At 49.1% G+C, this 25,608-nt stretch overlaps 1 protein-coding gene across 1 annotated transcript in view; it reads left to right on the top strand.

Annotated features, from left to right (window-relative positions):
* Positions 1–25,608, top strand: part of LOC115464460 (adipocyte plasma membrane-associated protein-like) — a 71,499-nt gene that overhangs the window by 28,950 nt on the left and 16,941 nt on the right. Inside the window, 3 exon segments of the mRNA XM_030194839.1 lie at positions 8,485–8,577; positions 9,249–9,365; positions 11,388–11,562. Of these exon segments, the coding sequence (XP_030050699.1) occupies positions 8,485–8,577; positions 9,249–9,365; positions 11,388–11,562 (385 nt within the window).

The raw sequence follows: 25,608 nt of genomic DNA, 5'->3' as shown, positions 1-25,608 counted from the left end.
TTGGCATGGGCAGTTAGAGGAGATATTCAGTGACAATCTGGTTAAATTCTGCTGAATTTTCCTGGATAGCCCCACACAAGTGATTTTTTTTGTTTTTTGAATTTTTAACAGGAAGCTTTATTGAATGAATCCATAGGACATACAACGGCAAACATTAACAGTGGAAAACCACATGATGTACAGATTCATTACAGCTGAGGAGCCCACCAAAAGTGGCTTCGTCTTATACATCAGTAATATTCCCGTCTTTTTGTATTTAAGTGAGATGACGACAACAAAATGAAAAGCAAGCAAAACCAAACTCTTCAACTCCCAAGAACCTGTCCCACACCCCATAGACCCACACCAGTTCCTCTGCACAAGAATAAAATTTTATTTATTTGTTACATTTGTATCCCACATTTTTCCACCTATTTGCAGGCTCAATAGGTGATGTTGTGGTAGAATGAGGTTCATGTGGAACAAACACATTAGGGAATTGTATAGAGGGAGAGTTATGTTATGTCCATTACGTGCTTTGGTTTCATAGTGTTGCAGTCTTTATCAGTCTTCATTACACTAAGGTAGAGAGCAAAGGAGCCCAGATCTTTTCCCATTTGGTTAGTGTCTTATTTTCCTGAGCCAGTAGCTTCTCCAAATCACAAATGTACCATAAAAGATTGTGCCACTTGAGAATTGAGGGGGCAGCATGTCTGCTTCCAGGCTCGTGCAATCACTAGTCTTGCAGCACAGAAACAATGCTTCGCAAACACTCACCCCACACTACTGACCCCTGGTAGGGTCCTATTAAATAAAAACATAGCAGGATCTCAAGGTATAGAAAAACCCACCCAAGCTTGCACCTGCCTATGAACAGATTTCCAGAAAACCTTCACTTTTCTACATGACCGCCATATATGGCCCAATGTACCTGACTGACCACATTGTCGCCAACATAATGGGGGTACTTTCACAAACATATGATGATTAACAGGTGTGAGGTACCAGCGGTAGATTAATTTAGTACAGTTTTCTTGTACATTCACTGCTGGAGAGACCTTAACAGAGGCTATCTCCATCCGCTGCCATTCTTCAGCGCCATAACTTGTACCCAGCTCAGTTTCCCACCTTTCACGATGTCTATAGGCTGATGGCAAGGTATCTCTCAAATGGTGGTACAGCCAGAAAATTAGAAACCTAGTACCCTTAAAGTCAGCACATACCCCCTCTAGGAAGGTATTCTCCCCTAACAATTTGTTTTTCAAATTGGAAGAAATAAAATAAGTGAATAAGCTGGTGATAAACATAGAAGTCACTTTGAGGCAGCTGATAGGTGGCCGCCAAGTCAGCAGCAAAAAAAAACAAACTGTCAACATCTACTAATTGCCCCCAGGACAGCAAGCCATGTCTCTCCCACCTAGTGACAACTGAGGGAGAACATCACGGAGGAAATGCAGGATTATATGCTATAGGAGACATCTGTGATTTATAAAATCCCCAAGTTCTATCCCATTTGTCCCAACAAGAAAATGTGTGTTGAATGATCGGGCAAAGGGCTGGTTTCAAATATCTATGTTTAAGTGGTAACCAAAGCAATTGCTGTAACCTCAAAGGGCTGCCCAGCATATGATGCTCCACATGTACCCACAGCTTATGAGTAGATGCCTGATACCATTCAACCGCTGCCTTTGCTTGAGCTGCCCTATGGCATAAACCCAAATGTGGAACCCCGAGCCACCTTGATTCTTACGAGCTAGATATAGAATAGAATGTGGAATTCGAGGTCGCTTACCCTTCCAAATAATTTTTTGGTGTGTTTGCAAGGACAGAGCAGCTGATCACTAAGAGGCATTGGTATGGCTTGGAAAAGGGGGGAAAACATTCATTTTTACTGTAGCAATTCTACTAAACCAGGACAAATTCAGAGGGTCCTATTGCTCTAGATCAGTCTTAATCTCTTTAAGCAGGGGGGTGTAATTAGCAGAATTTAAATCTTCAAGTTTCTTAGTAATGCAAACCCCCCAAATATCGCAATCCATTGGGCACCCAGGTCAAGGGATAAAGACGTTTACAGGTTTGGTAGTCTTCAGCAGTTAGTCCCTGTGCCATTGCTTCAGTCTTAGTAAAATTAATTTTAAACCCAGATACTTGGCCATAGGATTCAATTTTCTGAAATAAAGCAGGAAAGGAATCCAAAGGGGAGGAGAGAGTCTGCAAGACATCGTCCGCAAAAAGAGCAACCTTGGATTCCCAAGCTCCAGCACGCACCCTGCAAATCCTTGAATTATTCCTAATGTTTAATGCCAATGGTTCCATCACCAGGGCAAAGAGGAGTGCTGAGAGTTGGCATCCCTGATTAGTGCCTATCTGTAATTCAAAGAAGGGAGAGAGATTCCCATTTATTGTAACACATGCTCTAGGCGAGAAATAGAATTCTTGAATCCAACCAATAAAACTTGGCCCAAACCCAAACCGGTGCAAAGTGTGATATAAAAAAGGCCGATGGACTCTGGCCTTTTCTGCGTCGACACTGAGCAAGCAATAGGGCACTTTTTGTTGTTCAGCTATATACATGATATCAAGTATGTTATCAGAGGCCTGTCGACCAGGGACAAAGCCTACTTGGTCTGGGTGGATCAAAGATGGTAAAACATTAATCTAGAGGCCAACACCTTTGCCAAAATTCGCACATCAACATTCAGTACCGCTACAGGATGATAGGAGGCACAGTCAGTTACATCTTTGTTAGGTTTAGGGATCACAGCTATCCGTGCCTCCTTCATAGTAGGTGGTAAGACCCCTCCTGAACTCAGAAAATTTAGAACTTTTGTCAGTACCGGTGCTAATTGGGGGGTGAAAGCTCTATAAAATTCCCCTGTAAAGCCATCTTGACCTGGTGACTTACCTGTTTTCAATGATTTAATAGCCTTAAGGACTTCTTGTACTGTAATCGGAGCCTCGATCATGGCCAACTGCTCTGGCCGCAAACTCGGAAGGTCCAACCCCTCAAGGTATAACTGAATAGATAGGTTTCGTGTGTATAGATCTGCATAGAAGTAACTGAATCTTTCCCTTATAGCTTTAGATGTTGTAAGAGTGTCCCCTGTGCTTCCTGTTATGCGAAATCCAGTTCTCTCAGCACGCAATTTACGTAATTTGATCGCCAGCTGTCTACTGATCTTGTTCCGCTCCTTATAGCTATGCAAGTGCAATTTTTCATTGATGAAATCAAGATCCTTAGAAAGCACTGCGTCCAACTGCAACCGTGCAGACTGTAAGGCTGTATAGATCCTAGAGGACCCTGTGCTTTTATGTTTAGCTTCCAAGTCCCTAATCTGATGTCTCCAATGCAGTGCAGTAGACTCTCTCTGTCGCTTGAGACGCCCCGCTCATCTCATAAAGTACCCTCTGGACACTGCCTTGAGAGCCTCCCAAATCACTGCAGTGGAGGGACCAGAATTTAGGTTGAATTGCAAGTATTCCTTACATTAATATACAGTAAAGATACAGGTATAATCATCTCAAAGCAAAGTGTTATGAAATGTCCAGCGTCTAGCTGAAAAATCGTCAGCATATTGAGATTTAAGCTACAGGGGGTATGATCTGAAACAGTAATATTTCCTATTTGAGCTTCAATAATATTCCCTCCCAAGGATTTATCTAAAAAGAGAAAGTCAATTCGGGAGTAAGAAGCATGTGCTGATGAATAAAAAGAGTAATGACAGTCCCGCCAAGAGTCAAACAATCCCAAATCAGTCAGAGTCCATAGCTAGAGGCATTTGGGATCCCTTCTGTCTTCACCAGAAATAGAGCCAGAGTGGTCTAATTCTGGGTTTAAGGTAGCATTGGAATCCCCACCAGGAATAATCTGGCCTCTTATTAGGGTTTGTATGTTGCTTTTAAGCAATTGAAAAAAAAGGTTGGCCTGTATTAGGTCCATACACGGATCCCCAAGTGTACTCCCAGGCATCCAGCTCTGCTTGGACCAAAACAAATCGCCCAGCAGGGTCTCGCTTCACCTGAAGTATTTGTACAGGGAGACTATTGTGGAAAAGTAAGGCCACTCCCTGTTTCTTACTATTGGTAATATCAGAAGCGAAAAAAATTTTTGAGTAAGAAGCAGGACGAAATAGGTGCTCATGGGGGCCCGTTTCAAATGGGTCTCCTGCAATATCACAACATGAGGGTTCGATCTAGACAATTCCTGACAAATCAGTTGCCTTTTTCTGGGAACATTCAGGCCCTTTACATTCAGAGTTAGGATCTTTAAACTAGCCGCCATAAACTAAAAATATTTTTACATACACACAGAGAAAGTAGTGTGGTAACCCCCCCCCCCCCCCCCCCACTTCCCCAAACAGTATTCCAGTGTAGCAAGGGCGAAAGAGAACAACAGAACTCTTTCCCCCCCCCCCCCCCAGCCCTCACCCAATGCCCCCAACTCACCCATATATTCATTCAACAAACATTGGAAAAAGAAAAAAAAATTCTCTTTCTCTCTGTTCCTTTTTTTTCCTTTATATTTCCAGTCCACCTCCCAATTTAAGATGAAGCAGTGTTCAGGTTTAGACGAGGGTTCTTAGCTTTGTTGAAGACTTGTTGCTATTGACGCACTTTGTCTCGAGCATTTGCATCAGTAGAGGTAGTCCGTCTGTGGCGCAACGATTCCAGCGGATTGTAAAATCTGCCTTGCACTGATTAGAGTACACACACTGTACTGTTTCCCAGACATCGTAAAGTATAATGCAAATGGAAAGGCCCAAAGATATTTCAGATTGTGAGTCCCCAGAACCTCCAAAGTAGGCCTCATGGGCCGACGCTGCTGCAATGTGTACGCAGAGAGGTCTTGCTAGACAGAAATTGGAGCATCATTGAATAGCAAATCCTTCCTTTGGCACGATAAGGTGAGAAGATGTTCTGTATCAGAATATTTCAAAAAGCGCACCACAATGTCTCTCAGCTTGTTGTTAGGTGGAGCACCCAGAGCACGATGGGCCCACTCAATTTCTGGAACTGAAACATCCGGTGTTGAAGTAAGTATCTGCATACAGATTTCGTGCACTACTTTAACATCTTCCTGATTACCTACTTCAGGGACTCTCCTAAATCAAAGATTCTTACGTCTCCCTCTATTTTCCATGTCATCCAGTTTATATTGTAGCTCCTCCAGCTGAGTCGCAAAGCTGTCCTCTCTCTGGCGCATTTGCTGAATGGTTTCCATGTTCGTCCACCCTCGCCTCGAGGTCTTCAATATGTATACCTACGTCCTTTAGCTCACCTCGCAGTTTCTATACGTTCAACAATATCAGCCTTCATATGTACCAAATCCTTACGAAGATTTTTTATTTTGTTACATTTGTACCCTGCGCTTTCCCACTCATGGCAGGCTCAATGCAGCTTACATATTGTATACAGGTACTTATTTGTACTTGGGGCAATGGAGGGTTAAGTGACTTGCCCAGAGTCACAAGGAGCTGCCTGTGCCTGAAGTGGGAATTGAACTCAGTTCCTCAGTTCCCCAGGACCAAAGTCCACCACCCTAACCACTAGGCCACTCCTCCACTCCGATCGAGCATAAGGCGCTTAAAATGAGATTTGTGGGTGGTGCCTATATTGCCCTCCGATCCTACTGATTCCGAGTCCGATGCACCTTCCTGCTGGGGAGAAGCGTGGCGTGAGGTCGCTTTGGAGAGTCGTTAACTGCCCCGCGCTCCCGACTTAACTTCTGACCCCCAACCTCTCTTCACTCGTGATTCTTACCAAAGAGAGAGAGAAATCTTTTTTTTCTTTAATGCTTAAAGTAGCGATAATAGCTTGGCGAGCCGGGAGCCCCAGGAGCAGGCTGCCATGTTGGTCAGTGACGTCACCGGAAGTCCACACAAGTGATTTTTAAATGGCCAGGAGCCTCCCCTGGTTGCTTAAATCACTTTGAATATCTACTCCTCTATTAAACAGGACAAACAAAAAGTGCAAAAGGGATTAAAAGGTACAACAGTCAGGTAAAGATCAGGAATTGCCACTAAAATAAAGCATTTATCTCCAGTTAAACTCTCTGGGGCTGATGCAGTTAAAGTATGCTCGGGCTTCATGTGGGGTTTGTGCATTAAAGTTGAACTATTTTGTGGGCACAAGCTACAGCATATAGAGAATTATAAGGAGTCTAATTCCCTATTCTGCGCAGATGAAAAAGTACGCAAGAAGGAAAGCCAGAGCACAATACAAAGGCTTCATCACTAAGTGTTGGCAGGCAAAAGTTTTCTCTTTTGGTATACTGAACCCATGTATGATGCACTGTATGGGGTCAGGTGCCTCCATTTTGAAAGATAATTGCACAGAGGCAGGAGTGAGTGGGCTTCACTCTGCCTTTTAGACCACCATGGATTATTATTTTTTTTTTTTTTTTTTAGGGTTGTGAGGGGGATGCACTAAACCACCAAGAATTTTTTTTTAAGGGGTTGTAGGGGTGTCATCTCTGGGACTAGGGGATCTGGTGGAGGGGGGAGGTCTGTTAGACCAATTATTTGTAGGGAAGATGAAAGGGACCCAGAGAGAGGCAGTAGGTGGTGGTGGTTTTTTTTTTTTTGGGGGGGGGGGGTGGTTGTTTTCCTTTCAGTGTGTGAGCTAATCTCTGCCAGTAAGGGAGTCATTTGCAGCAAATGGCTATGTATTACCACTGTAGTGTATGCCATTTTGTTGACAGTGCATACTTTTTAATGCAGCAATAACCTGCATGCTGTTCACAGCTTCCTATGCAATAAGCTAAGTGCCAGCATATAGCTCTTAATACAAGCTTGCTGCATGGGCCCCCAAGTTCTGGTAATCTTCCAGCTCCTTTGTATTTCTCTGGCAGATTTTTTTCTGTCAGCTCTGAGCTATTTCGGCTGAAAGAGTGACTTCCACAAGGGCGTCCTTTTGTTCAAAATCTCAGTAACAACTTTTTCCATAGTTCTGTTTGTTGTTGCCTCAGAACCTTGGCAGTTAGTTACTCTTTCAATTCTGTTACCTAGAGAGAACTGTGCACAGACAGTAGTTATGCTGCCACCTGCTGGCTATCTTACAGCGTGCAAAAGCTTGCTGCGTTTTTTTTTTTTTAAAGAACAAGTAGAAATTTAGAGCAAACCTACAAGATACATTTTTGTGTGACAACTTCCATTTATAAAAGGGAGCATCTCTTTGGAGAATGCCAGAGAATACATGCACGCCTGGACATGTACACCCTGGAAGAAAGGAGGAACAGGGGTGATATGATACAGACGTTCAAATATTTGAAAGGTATTAATCCGCAAACTAATCTTTTCCGGAGATGGGAAGGCGGTAGAACGAGAGGACATGAAATGAGATTGAAGGGGGCAGACTCAGGAAAGATGTCAGGAAGTATTTTTTCACGGAGAGGGTGGTAGACGCTTGGAATGCCCTCCCGCGGGAGGTGGTGAAGATGAAAACGGTAACGGAGTTCAAACATGCGTGGGATATGCATAGAGGAATCCTGTGCAGAAGGAATGGATCCTCGGAAGCTTAGCTGAAATTGGGTGGCGGAGCAGGTGGGGGGGAAGAGGGGTTGGTGGTTGGGAGGCGAGGATAGGGGAGGGCAGACTTATACGGTCTGTACCAGAGCTGGTGATGGGAGGCGGGACTGGTGGTTGGGAGGCGGGAAATACTGCTGGGCAGACTTATGTGGTCTGTGCCCTGAAAAGGACAGGTACAAATTCAAGGTAAGGTATACACATATGAGTTTGTCTTGGGCAGACTGGATGGACCATGCAGGTCTTTTTCTGCCGTCATCTACTATGTTACTATGGTACTATGACTGCAACAGCTGGCTCTTTAGAGGGGCTGCTACATGCTGTAGATGGGGGGGGGGGGGGGGGGTCGTTCATGAAAGCAGAATTAAAATATACAATGTAAACATGATATTGTGCCTTTTTTGGTTCTTCGTCTTGATCATGTTATATCGAGATGTGTGGCTCTTTTCTCTTGCCAGTTTGCTACAGAACTCCCTTTGCAGCCATGCAAACTTTGTGAAAGAGGTTACTAACCCTTGAAGTCCTGTAGGTTGGTACACTATTTCTAGTAGACTAGTAGTGGCAGTACCATTTGTGAGTCTTTTGGATAGAACAGACATGTGGATGGGGACAGAGCCTGAAGGGATGGGGCGGGGACAAACTTTGTCCATGTTATTCTCTAGCTCAAAGCATAACATGAGCAATCACATTCCAGTTCAGGCTGGCATCGGAATTTAACCCACTGTTTTGCTGCCACCTGTTGCTTAACTTTAAAATCATCAAAGGAAAAGAAAACACTCTTTGACAAGAAAAGTTCCACAGTATAGAAAGTGTCATTAATACTTCACTCCCCTGTTTTGTCACACACAGAAAATCTAAGTAAACTGTTCTCTGCAGTTTTATTTCCATCTGTTTTGTGTGTAGAATATGAACACATATGGAGCTACATACAAAAAAACTAGCTAGTGAGAAATATTTTAACCTCTCGTACTGTTCTGTCTAGATGTTGTATATACTGGCACTGCTGATGGGCAGATTCTGAAAATCGAAGATGGGAAGATCCATACTGTTGCCAGGCTTGGCAGACCCCCTTGTGGTAAGCGCATATCTGTACCCCATACAGCACAGTTAATCACTTTTTACGCGCCTGTGTACAGGTAAGTGTGCGCAAATAACACCATCCAAGTGCTCGCACTTTGGCTAGAACTGTTTTATAGAATCCACGCTCGGCACACATCATCCTGGCACCTAACATTATTCCCTTGGTGGTGCATTAAGGTCCCTTTTACAAAGCGGCGGTAAGCCCAATGCGGGCTTACTGCTCACTAAAAATGAAGTACTGCTGGGCTACCACAGCAGCCCCGGCAGTATTTCCCACACCCAGTGTGCCGTCATATCTGGCGCTACAGAAATATATTTATTTTTGTAGCGCCGGTGTGTGCCTGGTGGTAATTGGGCAGTGCCGTGAACTGTCTGGTTAGCGCGGGAGCCCTTACTGCCACCCTAGTGGGTGGCGGTAAGGCCCCCCCCCCCCCCCCCCCCCGAAATGACCGCGTGGCAACTTGCTGCATGGCAGTGCTGCAGAAAAGCGAGATCTACCTTTTACCCACCACGGTAAAAGAGGGCCTCGGCATGCATCAAAAACATGCGCCGATGCTAGCATAGGCCTCCTTTTGCCGCAGCTTGGTAAAAGGGGCCGCTAGTCTGCTCTTTTTACCAGGCAGACACTGCCTGCTTTTGTAAATCCATGTCAAACTTTCTCGACAGGAACCAGAGAACTTGAGCCTACCTGTGGAAGACCTCTTGGCATCAGAGTTGGGCCAAATGGCACCTTGTTTGTGGCAGACTGTTACCTTGGCATATTTGAAGTTAATCCAGTTACAGGTACATGCTAGACTCTTTTTGTGTATGATACTTCTGTTTAATCATAGTTTATGATGCGTTGAAGTGAAAATGACTTGCACATGTGGTGGTTACAGATAACATTTCTCGTTAAACTTTTTTCGTTCATCACATCCTGTGTCTGGAAAATTATGGTGCTCTCAATCCACGTTGTATACTGTAAATCAAACCTTCAGCTTCTGTGTGTGCAGTATTGGTTATGCCAGTCATTTTCTTGGCTCTGTGTTTTTGCTGCATTGCTTTACTTGGCTTTGTTCCCTGTAATTCTCTCTTTTCCTCCATATGTTGCTAAGTCTTCTTTGGGGAATGCTTTGAATGATCCTGCTCACCAGCATTTAGGACCACAAGTAACCTTGAATCCCAAGAGTTTCACAATGCCTTCTCAATCTTCCGCAGCCCCAATTTAACTATTACATAGTAGATGACGGCAGAAAAAGATCTGCACGGTCCATCCAGTCTGCCCAACAAGATAACTCATATGTGCTAATTTTTGTGTATACCCTACTTTGATTTGTACCTGTGTTCTTCAGGGCACAGACCGTATAAGTCTGCCCAGCACTATCCCCGTCTCCCAACCACCGGCTCTGGCACAGACCGTATAAGTCTGCCCAGCACTATCCCCTTCCCTGTTTACCAGACTAGCAACAGTGGTTAGGGCAACCTATACAGCATCAGGAGGTTGTGGAAGCAATCAAAAGTCTTTTCACTGGGAAAGCAGCAGGAGAGGATGGGTTCCCTGCAGAATTCTATAAAGGATTAATTCAGTAAGTTTCACTATTTCTCGTGATTGCTCCACTTTAATTTTTAGAATTGGCCCTGAATCTCCTCTTCTGTTCTCTCATGCCATTATGTGCTTTTCTAACTCATGTCATGTTGCTATTCCTGTATATTATGTAGCCATGGTCTACGGTAAATCTTTTTCTGCTGCTGCACCTTTTTGCTTATGAGGAACCAGTATTTTGCACTCCCCCCCCCCCCACCCCCCCCAGTTCTCCTTCTAGATCCCAGCAGCTCAGTACTCTTATCTTTCATTAGTTTGATCTATTGTGGAATACATCAGACCGCAATTTTTGATGTTTAAGGCCAATATTATATTCTACTAGACCAGGCATTGGCAACTCTGGTTCTCGAATGTCACAGGTAGGTCAGGTTTTCAGGATATCCACAATGAATATGCATAAAAAATCCAAAATGAGACTTAAGTCAAAACAAAAACATTTTTCACAAAATTCCTGAGAGATATAAATATTTAATACTAAAACAATTTCCCAGGCAGATTGAATAAAATAAAAAAGTGTAGTGAAAGTGCTCAGAAAACCAAGCGTGACCAACAAGTGAATAACTTCTTTTTAAGACCACTGTTATCTATGATTGCACTTCCTTGTAATTTAGCAGTGATATCATAATGTCCATAGTCTATGATCTTCTTACAAAAAATTATATAAACCAAAAACAAACTGCTGCTGAAATTCCAAAAGAAGAATTGTTCTGTCTTCGCTCTTCATACGACACTGTACGTAATTACTTCAGAACCCAGATATGGATCCAAGTTTAGTTTTAACAGCTTCTTCAGGGGGTACATGGGGAACAAGATTCATCATTTGTAATTTCAACATCACAGATAAGTTTGTTTTTGGTTTAAATTTTTTGTAAGAAGATCATGGACTGTGTACTTTGATCAGTGTTAAATTGAGGAAGTGCAATGAGTGGCCTTAAAGAGAAATTATTCACTTGGGCATGTTTGGTTTTCTGAGCACTTTCATTACACTTTTATTTTGTTGTTATATTTTATTTGATCTCCCTTGGGAAAATTGTTTACAATGAATATGCATGAAGAGAAATTTGCATGCACTACCTCAATTTTATGCAAATCTACCTCATGCATATTCATTGACCTACCCGTGGCACTCAAAAACCAGAGTTGCCTTATCTCTGCACTAAACGGCCAGTCATTTAAAACCGTCTTTTCTAAATTTTATTGTATTTTATTTTCCATTTCATTAGGAGATGCACAAATGCTTGTTTATCCCGGTAATCCAATTCAGGGGAGGAAACTGTCCTTTGTGAATGACTTGACTGTAACCCAAGATGGGAAGAAAATCTACTTCACAGATTCGAGCAGCAAATGGCAAAGGAGGGACTACTCGTACTTAGTAATGGAGGGTACAGACGATGGACGGCAAGTATAGAACACGGTGTTGGCCTGTGTAAAAGAGGCAAAAATAGATTTGGGGGTATCCTGAGTTTATACCTCTCCCTTTGAGTTTGCCATTATTTTCCCATTAGGTGCCTGAAAATAATGTAAATCATTTTGTATGTCCTGTGACACCTGTCTCGCCTAGAATATAACGGAGTATAGTACTGCACAAACGTTTCTCTAATCTCTGCATCAGTGTACGCTTAGTCTTCCCCTGCCCTCTGTTTCTGCACGTTTATTATCTCACATTTTGTACCTATCGAGCTAGGTAACAAAAGAGAAGGTAAAACAGTACACAAATACAAGCAATAAATGAAAAAAAGCACAGGTGAGCCTTCAGGATTGAGATAAACGGAGTCCTTTTATTCTGAGAGACCCCCGACACGGGCCAGGTTTCAGCGCAATAGAACCTGCCTCAGGGGTCCAAAGTTAATGTTCAAAAAATGCAAAGTAGAAAAACAGATTCCTAGTAGCGTTTTTTCCAATAGTGTGGACAACAGTGTTTACTTCTCCTTGGGAGATACATCATTGCCGCTAGTTTCTATTTTTCATTTATCTCAATCCTGAAGGCCAAGCTGTTCTTTTTTTCTTTTTAATATTTGTCAAGTTAACAACCTGCTGGGCTTACTGCCAAACTAGAAAATAAGATGATACCTTTTTTATTGGACATAACTTAATACATTTCTTGATTAGCTTTCGAAGGTTGCCCTTCGTCAGATCGGAAATAAGCAAATGTGCTAGCTGACAGTGTATATAAGTGTAAACATTCAAGCATTACTATGACAGTCTGACAGGGTGGGAGGATGGGGGTGGGTCGGAGGTATGCATGGGGACATCAAAGCATATCATTGATATTCTAACAGGATGGGTGTGGATAGGTGAGGGGTGGGGTGATCAACAGAGACATACAGCTTTATGGTTTATAATGCGCTAGGAACCCCAGATCCTTGTTAAGTCCTTTCTGTTGGGTGTTAAAATATTCAATCATTCTGACTTCAAAGGTCTTACGTTCTTGTATGGTTTTAAAGTTACCTTTCAGTATTCTCACTGTGAAATCACTGGTACAGTGTCCTGGTTCTGTGAAGTGCTGTCCCACCTGGGTGGGGGCCCTACTGGCTGTATTGTTCATGTGATGTCTATGTAAATTGAATCTTCCATATCATCATGCTGATCAATCCATAGACTGGTGGGTTGTGTCCATCTACCAGCAGGTGGAGATAGAGAGCAAACTTTTGCCTCCCTATATGTGGTCATGTGCTGCCGGAAACTCCTCAGTATGTTCTCTATCTCAGCAGGTGGTGGTCACACACAGCAGCAGCTCTGGCTAGGCCTCCAAGCCTAATTTTTAGGTTTTGTTGAGGGCCTGGGGTTGAGGGCTCTTCTTGAGCAAGTGCAAACCTGGTGGTGCCAGGTCCCTCCTTTTCTCCCCCCTCCCGCTGGCTCCGTTGAAAAAAAAAAAAAAATTTGAACGTCCTTAAAGGCGTTTATTTCGACGTTTATTTAAACGTTTATTGCAGCTACTCACTGGGACACCAGGTCGTTACAGCTCGGAGCGGAAAGCAGGTAATTTTTACCTTTTTATAGCGGGCAGGGGGTTCCCCGATTGATCTCCACGTGGCATATGGCATCGGAGGGCGAGGGCGCAAAGAGTCGCTCCCCGGATCGCTTGGGCGCTTCTAGAGGGGATGCGGGGGTCTTAAAGTCTGATTCGCCCTTATTGGGTGACAGTTTAGTGACCGATGAGTGTCCCGGTCCTTCCTCCGGTGTGGCGGTTTTTCCCGCCATAAATGCCCATCCCCCGCTGCTCGCCCTCCGCCATCTTGGCCGGCCACGCGGCTCGGACGGCTTCTTCTTGGGCCGCCCTTGAGGTAGGAGACATTAATGCCATGAACGCCCTTAATTTGGGCGACGGCACAAAAGCGGCTAAAGTTAAGCGCCGTTCTTCCCGCGCGGCTCCTTCGCGGAGTGTCGCGCCGGACGCCATCTTGGATGCGCAGCATGTGTCTCCCCCGCTCTTGCGAGCGCCGGTTGAGGGTGCGTCTAGGGCTGTAGCCCAGGCTGCGGAAGTGCACAGTCTGGGGGGTTTCTCCCCCGAGTTGTTTTGCTGCTGCATCAGGCCTTCCTTATGCAAAACGCTGCCCCTGCTCCCTCGTCTGGTAAAGAGGTTGAGGCCCCCGGGGGTAAACGCCCTCGGGTTGATTCCCAGGCCTTGGAGGACTTTGTCTCCTCCGATGTAGATGAGGGCAGCGTATCTGAGTTCTCCCAACGGTCCTTTGCGGATTCCTTGGAGGAGACGGATCCCCGCTCGGATGGAGCGGATGACCCCTCTGCAGCGCGGCTCTTTAGCTCAGAGGATTTGCCCAACCTGTTAGTGCAGGCCATGGGCATTTTGAAGATTTCCTCTCCGGAGGACGTCTCTCCCTCAGCCCCTGTTGGCTCTGCCATTATGCTGGGGACGAAGCGCCCGCCTAGAACCTTCCACGTGCATGATGCCATGCACACCTTAATTTCGGCTCAATGGGATGTCCCGGAAGCGAGCCTTAAAGTGGCTAGGGCTATGTCCCGCCTCTATCCTTTGCCTGAAAGTGAACGTGAGGCCTATCTGTGGCCTACCGTGGATTCTTTATTCTCCGAGGACAAGCAGGCTGCTTGTTCTCACTGATGGGTTGACGTCCTCGGCAGCCCCCTCCATCGGAAAGTTTACTAGCAAAGGCCTTTGCTAGTCCTCGCGCGCCCATGCGCACCGCGCATGCGCGGCCGTCTTCCCGCCCGAACCGGCTCGAGCCGGCCAGTCTTCTTTCGTCCGCGCTCGGTACGGTCGTGTTACGCCGTTCGTGCCCCAGAGAGTCGACCTCGCGCGTCCTTTTCGACGTGTTTTTTCCTTGTTTTTTTTTTTTAAAAGTTCGGGAAGCGCTCCGGAGGTGTTCCGGAAGACCCTTTCGGGTTTTCTGCCCTTCCCGTAATTTTCAAGCTTTTGCCCCGTAAGTTTTCTTTCGTTGTCGGGGTAGGCCTAGTTTGGCCTCGGTCGAGATTTTTCTCCCTTTAAATTTTGGTGCTTCAATTTTCGCCATTTCGGCCTTTGATTTCGCCGGCGTGATTTTTCCGCCCATGACATCGAAGCCTTCCAGCGGCTTCAAGAAGTGCACCCAGTGCGCCTCGGTAATCTCGCTCACTGATAGGCACTCTGCGTGTCTTCAGTGTCTAGGGGCCCAGCACCGCCCTCAGAACTGCAGTCTGTGTTCCCTGTTCCAAAGGCGGACTCAGGTAGCGAGCTTAGCCCAGTGGAACGTTTTGTTCTCGGGCTCTTCGTCGACATCGGCACCGGAGGCATCGAGTGCATCGACGTCGTCAGCGTCCGGACCATCTTCCTTGGCTGCCGCTCCATCGACTGCATCGAGGCATCGGACCTCTGCATCGGCGCCGAGGCATCGGGCGACTGCATCGACGTCGGTGGTACCGAGACTTCGTCTGCTGATGTCGTCGGACGGAGGTGCATCGTCAGGAGTGCAGGTGAGGGCTGTCCATTCCCCTGCTGGTGGCGGTGAGCCTTCGGGTGGGTCTCCTCCTACCCTGAGGGCTCCTGCGGTACAGCCCCCCCGAGATCGACCCTCTTCGGTCTCGGCCCCGAGGAAGCGACGGATGGATTCTACGTCCTCCTCGTCGGTGCCGGGGAGCTCCGGTGACATGCTTCGGAAGAAGTCGAAGAAGCATCGACACCGGTCTCCTCCCCGTGTCGGCACCGAGAGCTCTGGGTCGCCGAGGGATTCGGCACCCAGCAGGCATCGGCACCGAGAGGACCCGCTCACCCTCTGTTCAGGAGGTTGTCGATGCGCTCCACTCTGGACAGCCCGGAACAAGCCTACCTCGCCCGGAACAGGTTCTGACGTCGACGCCTGCATCGACCTCTCAGCCTTTTTCTGCAGCCACTCTGAACGAGAGCCTCCGGGCCGTTCTCCCAGAGATTCTGGGAGAGCTGTTGCGCCCTACCCCTCCGGGTACCGGCGGTGCTTGCGCCTCCGGGTACCGTCGAGCGTGGCGCCGGCTGGTCCATCGCCCAGGTTGAGGTCCCCGACGTCGGTACCGCGTGCCGGTTGCCGACCGCGGGCCACCTCCCAGGAAGGCTCTCCGACTACGTCGGCGGAGGGAGCTTCGCCGATGCGGGCGAGGGAGTCTACTCTCGACGCCTCCATCGTGGACGTGGCTCCACGGAGTCGAAGCCGGGCGAGGTTGCAGACACAGGTCCGTGAACTTGTGTCTGACACCGAGGGTGAGGCCTCGTGGGAGGACGAAGAAGACCCCAGATATTTCTCTGACGAGGAGTCTGAGGGTCTTCCTTCTGATCCCACTCCCTCTCCTGAAAGGCAGCTTTCTCCTCCTGAGAGTCTGTCTTTCGCTTCCTTTGTCCGGGAGATGTCTACGGCCATCCCCTTCCCGGTGGTTGTGGAGGACGAGCCCAGGGCTGAAATGTTTGAGCTCCTGGACTATCCTTCTCCACCTAAGGAAGCGTCCACTGTTCCCTTGCATCATGTCCTGAAAAAGACATTGCTTGCGAACTGGACCAAGCCATTAAGTAATCCCCACATTCCCAAGAAGATCGAGTCCCAGTACCGGATCCATGGGGACCCAGAGCTGATGCGCACTCAGTTGCCTCACGACTCTGGAGTTGTGGATTTGGCCCTAAAGAAGGCTAAGAGTTCTAGGGAGCATGCTTCGGCGCCCCCGGGCAAAGACCCTAGAACCTTAGACTCCTTTGGGAGGAAGGCCTACCATTCTTCTGTGCTCGTCGCCAAGATCCAGTCTTACCAGCTCTACACGAGCATACACATGCGGAACAATGTGCGGCAGTTGGCGGGCTTGGTTGATGCTCTTCCCCCTGAGCAAGCCAAGCCTTTTCAGGAGGTGGTCAGGCAGCTGAAGGCGTGCAGAAAATTCCTGGCCAGAGGAGTTTATGACACTTTTGATGTTGCGTCCAGGGCCGCTGCTCAAAGTGTGGTGATGCGCAGGCTCTCATGGCTGCGTGCCGCCGACCTGGAGAATAGAATCCAGCAGCGGATTGCGGACTCGCCTTGCCGTGCGGACAACATTTTTGGGGGAAAAAGTCGAGCAGGTGGTCGAGGTCTCTCCACCAGCGGGACACCGCATTCGACAAGTTCTCCCGCCGGCAGCCTTCAGCATCTACCTCTACAGGTAGAAGATTTTTCGGGGGAAGGAAGACTGGTCCCTATGCTTCTGGCAAGCGTAGGTACAATCCTCCTTCCCGACAGCCTGCGGCCCAGGCTAAGCCCCAGCGCGCTCGCTCTCGTCAGCAGCGTGCGCCTCAGCAAGGCCCCGCGGCTCCCCAGCAAAAGCAAGGGGCGAGCTTTTGACTGGCTCCAGCAGAGCATAGCCGACATCCAAGTGTCAGTGTCGGGCGACCTGCCAGTCGGAGGGAGGTTGAAAGCTTTTCACCAAAGGTGGCCTCTCATAACCTCCGATCAGTGGGTTCTGCAAATAGTCCGGCAAGGATACACCCTCAATTTGGCCTCAAAACCCTCCAAATTGTCCATCGGGAGCTCAGTCTTACAGCTTCCAGCACAAGCAGGTACTTGCAGAGGAACTCTCCGCCCTTCTCAGCGCCAATGCGGTCGAGCCCGTGCCATCCGGGCAGGAAGGGCTGGGATTCTATTCCAGGTACTTCCTTGTGGAAAAGAAGACAGGGGGGATGCGTCCCATCCTAGACCTAAGGGCCCTGAACAAATATCTCGTAAAAGAAAAGTTCAGGATGCTTTCCCTGGGCACCCTCCTCCCCATGATTCAGCAAAACGACTGGCTATGCCCTCTGGACTTGAAGGCTGCCTACACTCACATCCCGATACTGCCAGCTCACAGACAGTATCTGCGATTTCAGCTGGGCCACACGCCACTTCCAGTACTGTGTGCTACCCTTTGGGCTCGCCTCTGCGCCCAGGGTGTTCACAAAGTGCTTGGCTGTGGTAGCAGCGGCACTTCGCAGGCTGGGGGTGCACGTGTTCCCATATCTCGACGATTGGCTGGTGAAGAACACATCCGAGGCAGGAGCCCTGCAGTCCATGCAGATGACTATTCGCCTCCTGGAGCTACTGGGGTTTGTGATAAATTATCCAAAGTCCCATCTTCTCCCAGTGCAGAAACTCGAATTCATAGGAGCTCTGCTGGATTCTCGGACGGCTCGCGCCTATCTCCCAGAGACGAGAGCCAACAACTTGTGTCCCTCGTCTCGCGGGTGCGAGCGTCCCAGCAGATCACAGCTCGGCAGATGTTGAGATTGCTGGGCCACATGGCCTCCACAGTTCATGTGACTCCCATGGCCCGCCTTCACATGAGATCTGCTCAATGGACCCTAGCCTCCCAGTGGTATCAGGCCACCGGGGGTCTAGAGGACGTGATCCACCTGTCCACCGAGTTTCTCAAATCCCTATATTGGTGGACGATTTGCTCCAATTTGACTCTGGGACGTCCCTTCCAAATTCCTCAGCCACAAAAGGTGCTGACCACGGATGCGTCCCTCCTGGGATGGGGAGCTCATGTCGATGGGCTTCCACACCCAAGGAAGCTGGTACCTCCAGGAACGCGATCTGCAGATCAATCTTCTGGAGTTACGAGCGATCTGGAACGCTCTGAAGGCTTTCAGAGATCGGCTGTCCCACCAAATTATCCAAATTCAGACAGACACCAGGTTGCATTGTACTATGTTAACAAGCAGGGGGGCACCGGATCTCGCCCCCTGTGTCAGGAAGCCGTCAGCATGTGGCTCTGGGCTCGCCGGTCACGGCATGGGGCTCCAAGCCACATATCTGGCAGGCGTTAAACAACAGTCTGGCCGACAGGTTGAGCAGGATTATGCAACCTCACGAGTGGTCGCTCAATTCCCGTGTGGTTACGACAGATCTTCCAGGTGTGGGGCACCCCCTTGGTAGATCTCTTCGCATCTCGAGGTGAACCACAAAGGTCCCTCAGTTCTGTTCCAGGCTTCAGGCCCACGGCAGACTGGCATCGGATGCCTTCCTCCTGGACTGGGGGGAGGGTCTGCTGTATGCTTATCCTCCCATACCTCTGGTGGGGAAGACTTTGTTGAAACTCAAGCAAGACCGAGGCACATGATTCTGATTGCTCCTTTTTGGCCGCGTCAGATCTGGTTCCCTCTTCTTCTGGGAGGTTGTCCTCCGAAGAACCGTGGCGATTGGAGTGTTTTCCGACCCTCATCACACAGGCGAAGGGGGCACTTCTGCATCCCAGCCTCCAGTCGCTGGCTCTTACGGCCTGGTGTTGAGGGCGTAGACTTTGCCTCTTTGGGTCTGTCAGAGGGTGTCTCCCGCATCTTGCTTGCTTCAGGAAAGATTCCACTAAGAGAAGTTACTTCTTCCATTGGAGGAGGTTTGGCCGTCTGGTGTGACAGCAAGGCCTAGATCCTCGCTCTTTGTCCTACACAGACCCTGCTTGAATACCTTCTGCACTTGTCTGAGTCTGGTCTCAAGACCAACTCTGTAAGGGTTCACCTTAGTGCAATCAGTGCTTACCATTACATGTGGAAGGTAAGCACGATCTCAGGACAGCCTTTAGTTGTTCGCTTCATGAGAGGCTTGCTGTTGTCAAAGCCCCCTGTCAAGCCTCCTACCAGTGTCATGGGATCTCAATGTTGTTCTCACCCAGCTGATGAAACCTCCTTTCGAGCCACTGAATTCCTGCCATCTGAAGTACTTGACTTGGAAGGTCATTTTCTTGGTGGCAGTTACTTCAGCTCGTAGAGTCAGTGAGCTTCAGGCCCTGGTAGCCCAGGCCCCTTACACCAAATTTCATCATAACAGAGTAGTCCTCCGCACTCACCCTAAGTTCTTGCCAAAGGTCGTGTCGGAAGTTCCATCTGAACCAGTCAGTTGTCTTGCCAACATTCTTTCCCCGTCCTCATTCCTGGCCCTGCTGAACATCAGCTGCACACATTGGACTGCAAGAGAGCATTGGCCTTCTACCTGGAGCGGACACAGCACCACAGACAGTCCGTCCCAATGTTTGTTTCTTTTGATCCCAATAGGAGGGGAGTGGCTGTAGGGAAACGCACCATATCAATGGCTAGCAGCATTGCATTTCCTTCACTTACTCCCAGGCGGGGCTGGCTCTTGAGGGTCATGTCACGGCTCATAATGTTAGGCCATGGCTGTGTCGGTAGCCCACTTGAAGTCAGCCTCTATTGAAGAATTTGCAAAGCTGCGACGTGGTCATCTGTCCACACATTCACATCTCATTACTGCCTGCAGCAGGATACCCCGACGCGACAGTCGGTTCGGGCAGTCAGTCTTCAGAACCTGTTTGGGCGTTTAGGATCCAACTCCACCCCCCGAGGGCCCTGTTTGTTCTGTTCCAGGCTGCACTCTCAGTTAGGTGGTAACTTTTTTAGGTCAATTTCAGTTATGTCCTCGCTGTTGCATGCCCAATTGACCATGGTTGTTGTTTTTGAGTGAGCCTGGGGGCTAGGGATACCCCATCAGTGAGAACAAGCAGCCTGCTTGTCCCGGAGGAAAGCGAATGCTACATACCTGTCGAAGGTATTTCTCCGAGGACAGCAGGCTGATTGTTCTCACAAACCCGCCCGCCTCCCCTTTTGGAGTTGAGTTTCCCTTGAAGTGTATTGTCTTACTACATAATGGACTGGCCGGCTCGAGCGGTTTCTGGCGGGAAGACGGCCGCGCATGCGCGGTGAGCATGGGCGCGCGAGGACTAGCAAAGGCCTTTGCTAGTAAACTTTCCGATGGAGGGGGCTGCCGAGGACGTCAACCCATCAGTGAGAACAATCAGCCTGCTGTCCTCGGAGATACCTTCTACAGGTATGTAGCATTCGCTATCACTGCGGTGGACTAAGAAAACGGCGTTGCCGGTGGGAAGATGGCATGGCCCTAAAGGACACCAAGACAGAAGATTTGAGGCGGCTGCTTTAAGTTTGCAGGCCTCAGTTTGCGGCTCATATGTGGCCAGGGCGTGCCTGACTATGTGCAGCGGGCTTCCCCCTTGGATCATTCCTTGAGGGCTGATTGGCCGGCCCTGGAATCGGGCTTAGCCTATTTGGCAGACTTGCTGTATGATGTCTTGAGGGCCTCAGCTAAAGGCATGGCTCAGACAGTCTCTGCGCGGCGGTGGCTTTTGGCTGAAGCATTGGTCTGCTGACCACGCCTCTAAATCCTGCCTGGCTAGATTGCCTTTTAAAGGCAAGCTGGCTCTTTGGGGTCGAGCTGGACAAAATCGTGACCGATCTCGGCACGTCTAAGGGCCAAGAATGTTACCAGAGGTCAGGGCTCGGGCTAGCTTCCTCGCCCCCGTGGTACCTCCAGAGGATGGTTTCAGGAAGCCCGTCGGTACCGCCCGGGCAGGTCGGGCTCCTCTGCCCCCTCTTCCTCAAGAGGAACTTCTCCCCCAAGCAGCATTCCCTTCGCAGAGACCGCCGTCCCGGAGGTGCTCCCTCCGGTCCTCCCCCAGGGTCTCGTACCCAATGACGGGGCCTGTGGTCCACGCCCAGTGCAGATTGGAGGACGGCTGTCCTCGTTTTCTGGGCGAGTGGACCACAATAACTTCAGACGCTTGGGTGCTGGAAGTCATCAGAGACGGCTACAAGCTAGAGTTCTGCCGACCCTTAAGAGACGGGTTTGTACTCTCTCCCTGCAAGTCTCCGGTCAAAGCTGTGGCAGTGCAGCAGACCTTGGACAACCTGATCCGCCGGGTGCGGTCGTTCCGGTGCCAAAATCAGCTTGGCAAGGGACGTTACTCCATTTACTTTGTGGTACCAAAGAAAGGAGGTTCTGTCCGGCCTATCCTCGACCTCAAAGGGGTCAATCGGCCTTGAAAGTGCGGCACTTTCGCATGGAGACTCTCCGCTCTGTTATAGCGGCAGTGAAGGCAGGAGAGTTCTTGGCTTCCTTGGACATCAAGGAAGCGTACCTGCATATTCCCATCTGGCCTCCTCATCAACGCTTTCTGCGTTTTGCAGTCCTGGGACGACACTTCCAGTTCAGAGCCCTCCCTTTCGGGTTGGCTACTGCTCCGCGGACCTTTTCCAAAGTAATGGTGGTCATCGCGGCCTTCCTGCGAAAGGAAGGAGTACAAGTCCATCCTTATCTGGACGACTGGTTGATCCGAGCCCCCTCTTATGCAGAGTGCGGCAAGCTGTGGACCGGGTAGTTGCTCTTTTGAGCTCCCTGGGATGGATCATCAACTGGGAGAAGAGCAAGCTGCGCCCGACTCAGTCCCTGGAGTATCTGGGAGTTCGTTTCGACACCCAAGTGGGCAGAGTGTTCCTGCCAGACAATCGGATTGTCAAACTTCAGGCTCAGGTGGACCAGTTCCTAGTAGCCTCTCCTCTTCAGGCTTGGGACTATGTGCAGCTGTTGGGCTCTATGACGGCCACGATGGAAGTAGTGCCCTGGGCCAGGGCTCATATGAGACCACTACAACACTCTCTGCTGCAGCGCTGGACTCCGATGTCAGAGGATTATGCTGTGCGCCTTCCCTTGGACCCAGCAGTGCGCAAGGCGCTGAGCTGGTGGATGCAGACAGACAAGTTGTCTGCGGGAATGCCTCTGGTGACCCCGGAGTGGATTGTCGTCACGACGGACGCCTCTTTGTCGGGCTGGGGAGCCCACTGCTTGGGAAGGACAGCGCAGAGGCAGAGTGGTCTATCAACCTCCTGGAACTCAGAGCCATTCGGTTGGCGCTTTTGGAGTTCATCCCGGTACGGCGTTGAAGCCAGTACGGGTCCTGTCGGACAATGCCACGGCTGTGGCCTATGTCAACCGCCAGGGAGGTACCAAGAGCGACCCTCTAGCCAAGGAGGCTATGAATCTATGCCAGTGGGCGGAAGCGAACCTGGAACAGCTGTCAGCGGCTCACATTGCCGGAGTCATGAATGTCAAGGGGACTTTCTCAGTCGCCATACCTTGGAGCCCGGAGAGTGGCAGCTATCTGCTCAGGCGTTCTTGGACATCACGAAGCGCTGGGCCAGCCGAGCCTAGATCTGATGGCGTCATCGGCCAAGTGCCGCGCTTTTTCAGCAGAGGACGGGACCCTCGATCCCTGGGAGTAGATGCTTTTCTCCAACAGTGGCCGACACAAGAGCTTCTCTATGTGTTCCCGCCCTGGCCCATGTTGAGCAGGGTGCTAGACCGGGTGGCAAAGCATCCAGGCCGGATAATCCTGGTGGGTCCGGATTGGCCCAGACGTCCCTGGTATGCGGACTTGATCAGGCTCTCAGTCGACGATCCTCTGCGGCTGCCAGTGGAGCAGGGCCTGTTACATCAGGGTCCCGTGGTGATGGAGGATCCCTCCCCCTTTGGTCTTACGGCCTGGCTATTGAGCGGCAGCGTCTGAGAAAGAAGGGCTTCTCAGACAAGGTTATCGCCACTATGCTGAGAGCGAGGAAGCGCTCTACTTCTACTGCTTACGCCAGGGTTTGGCGTATCTTTGCAGCGTGGTGTGAAGCAGGCTCACTTTCTCCCTTCACTGCTCCAATTTCTTCAGTGTTGGCGTTCCTGCAAGAAGGTCTGGAGAAAGGCCTGTCGCTCAGTTCCCTTAAAGTCCAGGTAGCGGCTCTGGCTTGCTTCAGGGGCCGCCTGAAGGGTGCTTCCCTGGCTTCGCAGCCAGATGTGGTGCGCTTTCTCAAGGGAGTTAATCACCTGCGCCCTCCTCTGCACTCAGTGGTGCCTGCGTGGAATCTCAACCTGGTGCTAAGAGCCTTGCAGAAGCCGCCTTTTGAACCCTTGTCAAGGGCATCTCTGAAAGACCTGACGTTGAAAGCAGTCTTTTGGTGGCTATCACTTCAGCCAGAAGAGTTTCCGAGCTCCAGGCACTCTCATGTCGAGAGCCTTTTCTGCGGTTCACTGAGGCAGGAGTGACTATTCGCACAGTGCCTTCCTTCCTGCCCAAGATTGTTTCTCGCTTCCATGTGAATCAGCAGCTCTGTCCCTTCCTTTCGGAGGGAGGACTACCCAGAGGAATACTCTGCTCTCAAATATCTGGATGTGGACGTGTCATCATCAGATACTTGGAAGTGACCAATGATTTCCGGAAATCGGATCATCTGTTTGTCCTGTTTGCAGGTCCTCGTAAGGGTCTGCAGGCTGCTAAGCCTACAGTGGCAAGATGGGTCAAGGAAGCCATTGCAGCGGCTTATGTGGCCGCGGGGAAGGTGCCGCCTATCCAGCTGAAGGCTCACTCCACCAGAGCTCAGGCGGCCTCGATGGCAGAGGCCGGGTCCGTCTCCTTGGAAGAGATTTGCGGCAACTTGGGCTTCGGCCCATACCTTCTCCAGGCATTACCGCTTGACTGTGGCTGCTCGGGCGGAGGCCCGGTTTGGAGCTTCAGTGTTGCGGTCATGGATTTCTATGTCCCGCCCTGGGTGAGTACTGCTTCGGTACATCCCACCAGTCTATGGATTGATCAGCATGATGATATGGAAGGTAAAATTATGTATCATACCTGATAATTTTCTTTCCATTAATCAGAGCTGATCAATCCATAGCCCCTCCCAGATATCTGTACAGTTTATATTCTGGTTGAATTTTAGGTTCACGTTTAGTCTTCAGTTACTTCAGGAGGACTTCGTGTTCAAGTTTTTTCACTTGGATTCTTCAAGAGTTGAGACGAGTTTGTGTTACAGTGAGCTGCTGCATTCCTCTCCCCTCCGTTTTACGGGGCTGGATTGAGACTTAAATTCTGCCAGCACTCCCTCCCGCTTCGTGCGGCTGTAGGGCAGCTTTGTACCCCTCCCGCTTCGGCGGTGTTAGGGTCAGTCAGCTCCTCCCGCGGTTGCGGTTGCAGGATAAGCCAGATCCCCCCGCATCGGCGGGTGTGGTGTCCCTCCCCCGCTCTGCAGGGATGAGCTGGACGGATTCCCTCCCCCACTTGTGTGGGGATGAGCTGGGTTAATTCCCCTCCCCCGTTTCGGCGGTGGTGAGCTGGCAGAGGTCCCTTTGTGGGTGTAATTCTCTAAGTGCTGAGTCCTGCGGATGGAGCTTTGATATCGACATACTGAGGAGTTTCCGGCAGCACATGACCACATATAGGGAGGCAAAAGTTTGCTCTCTATCTCCACCTGCTGGTAGATGGACACAACCCACCAGTCTATGATTGATCAACTATGATTAATGGAAAGAAAATTATCAGGTATGATACATAATTTTACCTTGTTAAGCATCTGGCCAGATGCTTAAGACCAGATTCAAGTTACATAGACATCACATGACATTTACATAGACATCACATGAACAATACAGCCAGTAGGGCCCCACCCCGGTGGGACAGCACTTCACAGAACCAGGACACCGTACCAGTGATTTCACAGTGAGAATACTGAAAGGTAACTTTAAAACCATACAAGAACGAAAGACCTTTGAAGTCAGAATGATTGAATATTTAACACCCAACAGAAAGGACTTAACAAGGATCTGGGGTTCCTAGCGCATTATAAACCATAAAGCTGTATGTCTCTGTTGATCACCCCACCCCTCACCTCATCCACACCCATCCTGTTAGAATATCAATGATATGCTTTGATGTCCCATGCATACCTCCGACCCACCCCCATCCTCCCAGACTGTCATAGTAATGCTTGAATGTTTTCACTTATATACACTGTCAGCTAGCACATTTGCTTATTCCGATCTGACGAAGGGCAACCTTCGAAAGCTAATCAAGAAATGTATTAAGTTATGTCCAATAAAAAAGGTATCATCTTATTTTCTTTTCCATGTTTATTTTGTTTGATTTCTATTGATAACCTTAAGAGGGACTAACACGGCTACCACACTCCTCTGCCAAACTAGAAAAATTTTCTTTGAAACAACTTGTATAGGAATATGAAACTTCTAATTGCAGTTCATATAATCTTCTACAAATCTGTTGAAGTTCCTTTTCTGCCTACTTCTTTCTGTGTCTGATGCTTCCTATCTAATTGAATCAATTGTTCATAGCAATTTAATGCTTTCCACATTTTCCTTGCTCCCCATTTTAATGAAGCAAAAGTGAACCATT

Source organism: Microcaecilia unicolor, chromosome 3, assembly GCF_901765095.1.
Source record: "Microcaecilia unicolor chromosome 3, aMicUni1.1, whole genome shotgun sequence".
Lineage (NCBI taxonomy): Eukaryota > Metazoa > Chordata > Amphibia > Gymnophiona > Siphonopidae > Microcaecilia > Microcaecilia unicolor.
Note: the sequence above shows the minus strand (reverse complement) of the source record. Positions and strands in the feature narration are given on the sequence as shown.